Genomic DNA, 12,527 nt, shown 5'->3' on the forward strand with positions numbered 1-12,527 from the left:
AGAGGGCGCTATAGTACTTCTTGCTGCTGACTTTTTAGTTATAACCTGTTCATATATGCAGTGACGCACAGCATGTCAACTTTTCTTCAATTTAACTCAAAAAATTTTTCCACCTGCCCTTAGAAGGCACACTGTCTACAATGACATTCAATCCCTCTGAATTTAACCCATTTCCTGCCGAGCGCCCTTGTCATTCACCGACTTGGCAGGAAAAGGGTTAAACTCTATTGAGTGTAACATATTAACCACTATGTGATTAATGTCATGGTGTAACATAATCAGTACATGATAATGGATATTTCTTCATCAAGCCACTTTGATTTAATGGCAAGGTTGAATCTTACAGATCGTTGAAGCTAGCTTTTCATGTGTACTGTGAATGTGCTGTGACAGCAACAACTAAAAGTCCATGCACCAGCCTGATTTGTTCAGAATTATTGTAGCAACTGCAAATTCCCTGGCACAACCATTACAGGATGTATGCCTACCTGCATATTTGACTGGGAGATATCCAAACACTTCAATGTTACAGTAGTTTTGCAAAGGATACATCAAATTATATTTCAAGAGACATAGATAAATATAAAAAGCACTAACCAGAATCCCCCTTAGCTTACTGCCAGGTTCTGCCAGACTATCTTTATATGTTATTGGAAACTTTTGCAACTGATGACTAAAGTAACAGGATGTGTGATGAAACGGGAGAATTAAGTATATTTCATCAGCAAATGCTACAAAAAGATAGCCACACATTCATCCAGTAGTGTGAGTTACTATCATGCCTCTGAAATCCTACTTTGATATCTGGTACTGGTATAGTAATTGAAAGGCAATAGTGTACCCACTGCCAGCCCATAATACTCCAAAGCAAATTTTGAATGACGTCATCAACGAGGTGTAGCCAAGTATATGTTTGGCAATACCAGTGAGTTTGCAGATGTTGAAAATATCTTGTGCCACAATGCTGGATATATTATCAGTAATAATCTAGAGGATAAGATCACAAAATCCAATGGTATTGACAAAGCTAGGATATAATTGTGTACAAAGCTACGGTCACCTGTATCACATATGTTAAACTGGAAGAAGAATAAGTTTGACACAGTTAATTTTAAATGATTCTGCATAGCCCAAGATATTTATAGATTGACTAAAGGATGTATGCCTATGTTTCAATGTTTTTTATGTTTTAATATTGTTGCCTTTTCTGATGGCAGTCTGATGGTACCGGCAAAGGCAAGACAGAAATTGGAAAGAAGCAAAGTGAGAATAAAGGAGAAAAATCCAAACCTGTTGAAGCAGAGAAGATTGATCCTGAAAAGTTGAAATTGTATCGCAAAAAGATCTTTGAAGTCCAAGTAAGTTGACAGAGTAGTTGACAGGAATTTTAGATAGGATGTTTTGAATTAAAAATTCACTTTGTCAGTGCACAAAGGTTGTTTCTGCAAATGAAATTTCTATCATTTGTCAGATTTACAAAAACTTATCTCTTTATTAATTGCAGACATAACATACATGAGAAATTTGTATTGAAATATTCAACAGTAGTCTTACATAAAGATGTTCTTTGTTTAAATTATGCATCATGTTACTCATGGTTATTTTCATAATAGTTATTCCAACAAAAAGACTAGTAACAAGCTGTTTGTATGGATGAGTCAAAATGTCATATCTGAATTCTGAAAGATTTCATAACAATTCATTGTGGCTGTACAAAGCCTACAGCTTGATGTCCAAGTGAATACTTCAGGGCAAAGAAAACACACACTATTGAAATATAACCTAGGGCAGTTTCTCAACTTGCAGTTTATCAAGCTCTTCATGACCTAAGTCAAGCCATAATTGTAGTCAAGTAGTTCTTTCATCTAACCTATCAACTTCAATCTCTTGATGGGTAAAAGAGCGAGATTGAAATCTCTTTTGGTTTTACTCTGTGTCAGTTTTTATCTGCAAAGTCCCTGCCTTAATGGGAACATGATAAAGTGATATAATTTGCATTTTTTCAAAATTATTATCATGTTCAAAAAGTTTTGCTCCTAAATTGCCTGTTTGGTAAGTTTGAAAACATGCAAATATTTTGTTTGCTCCATGAACAACTTAACTGGATAACAGTTGATGAGTTGGATCAGTAAACTACTTTGCTGATACTATGACTTGAATTGAATGATCTTGCTCCAACTTCTGTTTTAAATTTATGTAAGTCTAGAGCTTGCCCTAACTGCTGTTTCCAAAAAATGTCAGCTCTCTGTCACTGGTAAATTTTATATTTAACAATGCTTTAGAATCATTATCATAATTACTTTCTGCCCCAAACAATCAAACTTCTTTTTCCCATCTTCTTATCCTAAGATCCAACATTGCCATGACAACAGCAGAATCGTAGAAAACTTGCTGATTGTTGGATAGCAATCAATGTCTTCATAATAAGCTTACATAAATTTATGATATGTGCACCTGTAATATTTCTTTTGTTGCATGTTGAAAAGTGAAAGCTGTTAAGTGCGGATACCAAAATACCTAATTTACATGTTGGCAACTGACTTACAGGTCTGGTGAAATGATCCTGTTCTTGAGACTGAATATCTTCCAGGGGGGCAATACTATTACACTCGCAACAGAATTGCTACCTAAAAGTACGTGCGTGTGTTAATGTTTTTGATATTTCTATGCACGGCTTTCATCGGGTCATTTTGCGACACTCAGGTCACGCCGACAGCGGGGATCATGGGTTCGCCAACTGTGACATCACAAAATGTTCATTTACATCGAATAACGGTCCCACGCCGCCTTATCTCTGCCAATATCCGCTAACAAAACACCGGTGTTCGCGCTGGCCCATTCGCCACGTTCGTCAATGCGAATCGAAATCCGAAGTGGCGAAAAAAAAATGATCCGAATTCGCCACAGGGGCGAAACTAATTCTGGTTTAAAAAAATATGGCAAAATAAAGAAAAAACGTGGCTGTTGTTAGTCTTTGTTGATCTGCACTTCTCTCTCGGCGATTTGTTCGATTCGCTAAAACTGTAACTTCTTCCGTATTATTGCGTTCTTTCTACGTACGCATTTGCAATCCGAGCGAAACATAAAAAATAATGTGTTTAGTCTTGAATTTCTTATGTCTTCTTCAATTATACTTTCAAGGAAATTCAATCTTTGTCAGCGAGTGAAAGACTGAAGAGGAAGTATGGCCATGATTTCTGTTTGATATGCTTCACTCATGAAGACATGTTTCTGGTGAGTTATTTGACTCCTTGAAGATTGTGGTTTGCAGCCATGCTGTCAGTAGTAGTAGTGTTTGTATGGAGTAGTAGATGTTGATTGATGTTGCTAAGTTGATGCAGGGATGCTGTAGATGCTGGTTGATGTTGCAAAGTTGATGCAGGGATGCTGTAGATGCTGATTGATGTTGCAAAGTTGATGCAGGGATGCTGTAGATGTTGATTGATGTTGCAAAGTTGATGCAGGGATGCTGTAGATGCTGATCGATGTTGCAAAGTTGATGCAGGGATGCTGTAGATGTTGATCGATGTTGCAAAGTTGATGCAGGGATGCTGTAGATGTTGATCGATGTTGCAAAGTTGATGCAGGGATGCTGTAGATGCTGATTGATGTTGCAAAGTTGGGAATTGTAGATGTAGAAAACATTTGGGGTCACAATACTGGATAATCAGCTAAATTATTAGTAAGAGTCTTGGGAGATGACGTCACAAAATTCACTTGTATTGACTTCGCCAAGAAAGTGTGAAGTGCTTGCATCACTGACATGTATTATGCTATGTGTGTATATCACTGCTGCTAAGAAATCCATGTCCTGTGACATTTACTGTGGGCATTTGTCAGCAATAAAATCAATCTTTTTGGTTGGGGTTTGTGGCATGCAATTGTCTTGAGAGCAAAAGTAAACGTGTGATGACAAAAATTCAAACTGCAAGTTAGACTTCTTGCAGTGTGATCTCTAGCCCTGAAACAGAGACTTCAGTCTTACAATTGATATCGTTCAACTGCATAAAATCCAGCAAATCTGAGATGCATGGCAACCATTTTTGTTGACCTTAGAGCATTCACCTGTCATTACTATCAACTGTATTTAGGTTTTGTCATAGTTGATCAATAGACACTTGTTTTGTCGTAGTTGATCAATAGACACTTGTTTTGTCATAGTTGATCAATAGACACTTGTTTTGTCATAGTTGATCAATATACACTTGTTTTGTCATAGTTGATCAATAGACACTTGAAGTGAGATGAAGAGGTCAATCATTGCCATAGAAAGCAATGGGATCGGGCTAAACCATTGCAGTTAAAAGGGTCAAGGTTATTTCAGTTAACCTCTTGCGCAAGTTTGTTTTGAGTATGATCCGACAGCTTACTGATATTGAAATTTTATAGCAAAAATTGCGACAGATATTGTGGAGGCTAATGCAATGCAAGGCACAAGTTAGCTGTGATATTGCAGCGGTGCTTGTGGCATCTATCGGTCATGCTGAGGTCAAGGGTCATTGCCACAGAACCACTCGAGCCAACCTATAGGCTTTTTTGGTAGTTACTATGACACCAGTCGGTGTCGCTGATTTAGCTCGCTAAATAATGAAATATGTTAATCTTTGAATAAATCAACCTGTACCTACTGTATCACTGACTATTTACGACTCATCTCTTACTCCTGCTGTCTTGACTGTGACAACATGTATTATCGACCGTATTTTGGTGAGCAGTCGACAGTTTCTGCTTGAATTTGAACTTTTGACGTCCAACGTGTTCAGTGCGTTGTACGCGTGAGTGGGCAAACATCGCAGAAACTGTCAACGGGTCACAGGGAAATGGTTGAAAACACATTCTTATTGTTGATATAGTTAGCAGGGTTAGGAGTGAGTCTTATATAGTCAATGATAAAGATGATACAAGTTTATTTATTCAAAGACTAATATTTCATTATTTTGCGACATAAATCAGCGTCACCGATCTGTGTCGTAGTAAACTACCAAAAAAATCTATGGGTTGGCTTGCAGCAATTCTGTGCCGACGAACCTTGACCTGAGTGCAATCGAAGACGCCACAAGCACTGCTGCAATATCACAGCTAGGCATAAGTGTGGTCGCAACCGTGAAAAAATTTAGATGTGCAAATATTTATGAACAAGAGCAAAAAATTGAATTTCTGTGAGAGTTTTTAAGTTTTGATCCTTACGCAAGTGACCCAAAATACTTATAAAACTTATCACTTATTATTGCAGAGATTGGTAACCATACCAATATCTAACATTCTTTGTTCATTATTTTTAAACTTTGTATCATTACAGCCAGACAAGTCTCATGAGACTATTGCTGTACATACTTCAATTGTGAGGCTCTTTGAAGAAATTGAAGGCCTCTGTAAGATGATGAATGAAATGGGAGATGAAGAATCTAAGGACAAGGCATTTTCTGAAGTTGTAAGTATTCTATTGATATTATAGTTCTCATTGTAAAAGCTTCAAAGTCCTTGTAAAAATCCAATTTCATAAATGTGTTAAACAAGAAACAATGAGGGGAGAGTTTATATCATAAGACTGAAAAAGTGTACCATGAGTTTGTATACTACCGCGCTCGTCATTTGGGTTTGGGGTTTCAGTATTCGGTACACAGGGATTTTTGACTGCAATGTACAGTTGTTTTACTCTGATACACAACATCAAAAGAATGAGATATTTGCTGTATGTTATCTTACACCATGTGGAATGAGACAAACAACAACAGTGTAGCAGAACTTTAACCACTCAAAAGTGATAGTTACAGGAGGTTTTTCTGATTCAGGTGCAGTGTTCTCCCTAGGATTTTTTATAAAGAAGGGTGTCAATTAAATTTGCATTAAATCTACATAAATTTGCATATTAATTGGCATAAAATATGAATATTTAATATGAATATGTTTGCAACCCAAGCTGGGGAGGTCTTTTGGTTATTAGAAGTTCTTGTCAAGGCTTGCCTTATTTGATGGCGGTGCACGTCACAGAGATCCAGAGAGAGGACCCACTTTGAAGTTGATATTGAAGCACTCACAAATTTTACAGAGCATATGTGAAAATAGCATTGAGAAAACTTGTTAAATTGAACTGAGGGGAAAACAAAATTTGCCGGTCCCATGGCCTAGATTTATGCACATGGTTTCCAAAGCCAAACAAATGCAAGGAAAATAAAGCTGTCAAGGGATAACTGTATCATAAAGTTGTTGAAATTTGGCATGCAGGAAAACAAAAAGTTCAGGTTTACTTAATGATATGACAGAAATGGCAAGGCTGCTGATGTGTATAGCTATGTTTGATAGGACAGAAATGGCAAGGCTGCTGATGTGTATATCTATGTTTGATACGACAGAAATGGCAAGGCTGCTGATGTGTATAGCTATGTTTGATATGACAGAAATGGCAAGGCTGCTGATGTGTATAGCTATGTTTGATACGACAGAAATGGCAAGGCTGCTGATGTGTATAGCTATGTTTGATACGACAGAAATGGCAAGGCTGCTGATGTGTATAGCTATGTTTGATACGACAGAAATGGCAAGGCTGCTGATGTGTATAGCTATGTTTGATACGACAGAAATGGCAAGGCTGCTGATGTGTATAGCTATGTTTGATACGACAGAAATGGCAAGGCTGCTGATGTGTATAGCCATGTTTTAGATCTGCAAGGTCTATTCAATGTCAGCCAGCTTCCCTCAGCTGATGGAGTAATTGCATGTAAACAAATGTGACTTATTGTTGCAACTTTTGCATTGAAACAAGTGTTTTTCTATTGAGTTGATGAGAAACACTGAAAATTTACCCCATTTTAAAAATCTTACATTATGCATTCTTTTGATGACAAGAAATAGTATTTATCAACCAACATTATATGACTTCGTATAACCAGACTTTAAGTAAGCAATGCATGACTCGTATTCGTTTCTGTTTATCTGCAATCTTGGATGTAAATGTATACATAGATGCCAGTCATGATAAAGTAGAAGGGAAATTGTTATAGTTTTCGTTTTAATAACGATGTTTCAAATTTGATCTTGTCCCTATCTGTAAAATGTAAATGTTATTCAGAGAGACTGCTCCTTCAGGAATTCACAGTTCCTTATCAAGCTTTCTTCACTGTACAGTCTTTAAAGACATTTTCTTGCTAAAAGAAATATTAATTTTGTTACAATAGCTTGGATGTGTTAGTTTCTTTGGAGAAGATTGATTGTTAATGACATAACAAGAAAATTGCATAAAAATATATTTACTCGTTATGTTCATTTATTTGTCATTATTTTTATTTTGAAATTAACCAGCGCAAGATTGAGGAGAGATTAAAAGATGGCTTTGAGGAGTGTGGAAAATTTGTGAAGTGTCTGCTTTGTGGAGGAATCAAGATAAGGTCCAGGAAACCCAGAGTAAGTTTTGGTGACTTTGTCCATTGAATGCATGGGAAGATCAATGAATGAGTTATTACTTAGTTATCACTGGATTTCACTAGTGACCTATCACTAGTGACTCCCTGTAAAAACTTTCCATACTAGAGAGATGTCAAAAGTGTCAAGAAAATGAAAATAACATTGTCTAGCATAGACAGATGAAATAGACAAATTTGTCTAGAGTTGATAAAACTTTGTAGAATAGAGAGATAAAATTGGCTAGAATAGACAGATGAAATTGGATAGACGGACAAATTTGTCTAGGATCCATAAAATTTTGTAGAACAGAGAGATAAAATTGTTTAGGATAGACAGATGAAATTGGATAGACAGAAAATTTGTCTAGAATCCATAAAATTTTGTAGAACAGAGAGATAAAATTGTCTAGAATAGACTGATGAAATCGGATAGATGAACAAAATTAGCCATAATCGATAAAATTTTGTAGAATAGAGAGATAAAATTGTCTAGAATAGACTGGTGAAATTTCAATTTCTACTGAAAGCACCTTTGGTGCTGTTATTCTGAAAGTTTGTTTGTTTGCATTAACATTAAAACTTGTTAACACTTTTGTGTGAGCTCTAAGATAAAGTCACCTTATTTTATAATCTCATCGTTGTATTTTTATTAGAAAAGTTTGTGAAGATACTCTGTAATAATGTAATAAATTGTTTCAGGTTGAATAGTACGGCAGATTGAATGAAATGTTTTGATACTAGTTTATAAATTACAGTGTTCATTTAGTGTGAGACAAGGACAGCGATGAAACAAGGACAGCGACTTGAGTGTAGAGTTGTGAGAACCCAGACAGAATTTGTGTCACACAATGACTTCTGATGTGTCAGAAACATACCTAGCAGTGATATGAAATGATGGGCCTAGGGTTTTATGTGTCTCACTATTGATAACTTATACTGACATCATTTCGAAATCCTTCATAATATATTATGACATTTGTTGCAGCTACTTGAAGCACACAAAACATCCAACAACCATATGACAAGGAAAAATGTGTTTGAACTTATAGTACAAACTAAGAAAGCACTGGAATCCGATGATATGAACGTTGTCAAAGAATTGTTGCAGGTATGTACCCAGACTCGCCATTGATCCTTTCACTACTAGACTTTCACTTTCATATTGCTTTTCAAAAAACTATGAATATGGCACATATGACGAAGGAGATAGGGGTCAAGGGTTTAAACCATAGTAAACACCTATTACGTGGTTATGAGGGCTATAGTGCCTGTTTATCACCCAGAGGGGCCATGTGTTACCAGAAATACCTTGCTATTCACATGAGACCACTTTGACTCGCTGAAACACGTTGACACTTCGTTTGATGAGCGCGTTCGATACACGCCACAAGTACTGTTGCGATATCACAGCTACATATTATGGTCTAGATAGTGACAATTTGTATGATTGACATGCGGATTTTGTGAGACAAGGAAAACAATGGGAGCCATAACGTAAACCGCGACTTAGCCAAAATCGAGACTTATTTAGGTGCGACTTATTGAGGGTCCACTGTATTGTTATAGCAGATTCTTCACCATTAAAGTGACATGTGTTTTTCTGACCAAAGTCAGCCGTTCTTTCCTGTGGTGGACAAAGTTTTCAACATTCATAGTTCTAGTATTTTGTGATACAGGGTCGGATGTCAGGCTGGCTTTGCTTTTGAAGTAGATTCTTAAGAGATGTCCAAAGCAGAGATAAGATGTGAGAGGTTTTTTCAGGAAATTGTAAATGAGTGAAAATTCTCACAACCTCAATGGAACATGACAAATAATATTTCATCTCTGTAAAATGACCTATATATTGTGTTCTCCATAACAGGATCGTCAAGACATGTTAGCTTATAAGCCCAGTGCAGAAAACCAGTGGTTCTGTTACATCTGTGAACAAGTCTGTAATGATAAAGAAGTGAGTATTATTGATCACTTTTGTAATACAGAACTCCTATTCATAATCTTTGTTAATGATAAGTTCTTCAAGTTCTTGTGTTGATGGGATACAAAATCATACTCTTATGCACCGGGGCTCATTACTTATCTTCAGCTGACCACCATGTCATTTCAAAGCAAAGCACATAACAGACTATTTATGGTCACATTGAAAAACACAACATGACATAACTTTTTTCCAGCCAATAGGCATCAGCGATATCCACCTCCTTGTCATGTGACTTGCCCTGGCAAATCACAGCACAGAATGATCATGTAGCCCATTGGTTCGTCAAGTCAGTTAAAACCTGTGAAGCACTATTTGTCCCGTACAATATACATATGATTACTGATCAGACATTTTATGCTTTATAAATACCTCATTCAGCATGTGAAATAATTGTTCCAAGGTCAAATGTTTATTGATTACTTAGCTTGGCTGTTGTTTCCTTTAAGACTATATTCATGAACATTCTCTTCTGATCAAAACACATGTAATCACAATTTCTGTGAGTTCCGCTTTTGCGATTTTTCCTGTATTTCATAAGTGAAACCTGTCATGGATTATATATTGAACAACTGGTACCTGGTCATGAGGGCTACAGTACATGGTCACATGACTAGCCTCTCTATCAAAGACTAGGGAGTCTTGGAAACAACACTCACTGACAGCATTTTTTTGAGCCAGTGGGCATTAGATATATCTATTTTGTCACAATTTTATGCAAATTTCATCTCAGAATTAGCATTTGACTGGTTTTAACTAAAAATAAGCACAATAATCATGGTGTCTCCATGGGAAAACATTTTATTGTAAGGTTGTTTATTTTCATTCAGACTTATGAAGAGCATTCCTCTAGGAGAAACCATCTTGCAAGAAAGGTGAGTTACAGAGATGTCGTCACCCAGATCAAACAGCTGTACAACCGGAAACTTGGGATTGTAGAAACTGAAGATAAAGCAGAGGAGCCAAAGGAAGATGAGATGATAGACACCTCTGAATCTACAGCTGTTGCCACTGGAAACGATGAAAAGGATGCTGACAAAGATAAAGTGGAGGAAGACACAGCTGGTACTGGCAAGATACCTGGTCCAGAGGAGGTGGCGGCAAGTGAGGCACCAGCCAACACTACTGCAGCTACTCCCAAAGATACAGTAACTGGAGATGATAAAGCCATACCAGAGGGAGAAGTGAAAAGTGAGATAACAGCCAGCAAAGAGGAAGACATGGAATGTGAAACAGCAGGCGATGATGATGGAAAAACTGGTGTCGCAGAAATGAAAGTTGATGTGACAGGTGAAGAAAAGGATAAGACAGAGGATGGTAAAACTGGTGATGAGAAAGAAGGAGATGAAGATGTAGAGATGATTAAAGATGGGAGTGCTGCTACAAAGGAGGACAGCACTAAACAAGACCAGGAAGATGTCAAAGATGGGAGTGCTGCTACAAAGGAGGACAGCACTGAACAAGACCAGAAAGACATCAAAGATGGGAGTGCTGCTACAAAGGAGGACAGCACTGAACAAGACCAGAAAGACGTCAAAGATGGGAGTGCTGCTACAAAGGAGGACAGCACTGAACAAGACCAGAAAGACGTCAAAGATGGGAGTGCTGCTACAAAGGAGGACAGCACTGAACAAGATCAGAAAGACGTCAAAGATGGCGCTGAAAAATCTGATACGTCGAATGATAATAACAAAAGCAAATATACACCTGTAGGTAAGGAAATATAATATTTGCTGTGTTTTGTGAAGGCCAAAGTGTAGTGTGTTGACTTCTCAATCAGCAATCTTAATTGTTTTCAGAGCAGAAATATCTGTTTGTTTGTGAAACAAGCTAAACCCATGCATCTGTTGAGGCATTTCTAGTATGAAATTCCTCTATCACTTCAAACTTTAGTTTGGCTTTTGTAATCTTATGTGTTTATGTGTAGAAATCCACCACATTGAAAGTATGGTCCACTGCCTTAGACTTTTATGACTCACTTTATGGATGGCAAAGTTGTATTTAACCCTTTGAGCACTGTAATTTTTCCAACCAAGATTTTAGTGCAACATTTTTACCAATTTTTATAAACTTTTCTGCAATGTTTTTGTAATTTTGGACCAAATGGACATCAAATTTCATTGCCTACAGTTTGTTATGAAAATTTTGTCGAAAACCTGAAAAAAATTGACTGGAGTATAATTTCTAAAGGTGACAAAAATTGACTTTGGCGCTCAAAGGGGCTGAGAATTCTGTTCATGGTCCTGTCACATGCAACCAATAATGAACTGCTTGAAATCCATGTTTTCTGATCACTCTCAGTAACACATCTTGTTTTCTTGTCAAATACTACAGGACAGGAATTCATAGAGCCGGTATTGTACTGTCTTGTCTGTGAGGTGACTATCATGGATCCTGATGAAGCGTACGGTGAACACTGCATGACACAGCTACATTGCCAGAGATCAGGGGTTTGTAATCTTTCCATATATGGTAAAATGTTTAATCCTTATGCTGCCAAGTTCATGTGCCACTATCAGGTCAAGTTGGTTGGTGCATAACACATCCCATATGTTCATTTTAACAAACACATGAACGTTTGAAGGCCCCTGAAAACATGATTACTGTAAACATGATTTTCACGCGCGAAATCTGTGTAGCTGCTTTGACATACAATTCAAATAAAAATGCATATGGTGTTTGTGTTGTTTGTTTGAGCTACAACTGTCATTTTAGTCCTGTACTCACAGAAAGCTAAGCCTTTTATTTGTGGTATAGTAATCAGAAGTAGGGTATATTATTATACATCTACCATCGAGAACAATAGAATTTTGTGTTCGCTAAAAAAGCCCGTTCCGTAACATGTACGGTTTCAAGGCGCCCCATTCCCTGCGCGTTCACCGTAGAACGGTTTAAAGGGACGAGTGTTAGAACAAGTCTCGTGCACACTCTGTACGTCCATGTGAAGTGTACAGACTCCAAAACTTGCAGAAGTGCGTCCGAGATAGCGTTCAACACTGGCGCGATAAAATCGGAAAAAAAAATTGTTGATATTGCACGAAAACAGTAACTACTCTGACATTTTGATGCCCCGTCACGAATGTAAGATGTATAATAATAAGGTTATCACCAAAATAGCGCAAAGGATGCACTCGGACATTGGCGCTGCACAT

The 12,527-nt window shown here is 37.2% G+C and overlaps 1 protein-coding gene across 1 annotated transcript in view; it reads left to right on the top strand.

Moving 5' to 3' along the window:
- Positions 1-12,527, top strand: part of LOC139151076 (uncharacterized) — a 36,481-nt gene that overhangs the window by 19,606 nt on the left and 4,348 nt on the right. Inside the window, exons 7-14 of the mRNA XM_070723611.1 lie at positions 1,218-1,358; positions 3,142-3,234; positions 5,300-5,431; positions 7,300-7,401; positions 8,386-8,508; positions 9,262-9,348; positions 10,206-11,088; positions 11,710-11,825. Coding sequence (XP_070579712.1) covers positions 1,218-1,358; positions 3,142-3,234; positions 5,300-5,431; positions 7,300-7,401; positions 8,386-8,508; positions 9,262-9,348; positions 10,206-11,088; positions 11,710-11,825 — 1,677 coding nt within the window. The remainder of the gene's footprint in view (positions 1-1,217; positions 1,359-3,141; positions 3,235-5,299; positions 5,432-7,299; positions 7,402-8,385; positions 8,509-9,261; positions 9,349-10,205; positions 11,089-11,709; positions 11,826-12,527) is intronic.

The sequence above is a fragment of the Ptychodera flava genome, chromosome 2 (genome assembly GCF_041260155.1).
Source record: "Ptychodera flava strain L36383 chromosome 2, AS_Pfla_20210202, whole genome shotgun sequence".
Taxonomy (NCBI): Eukaryota; Metazoa; Hemichordata; class Enteropneusta; family Ptychoderidae; genus Ptychodera; species Ptychodera flava.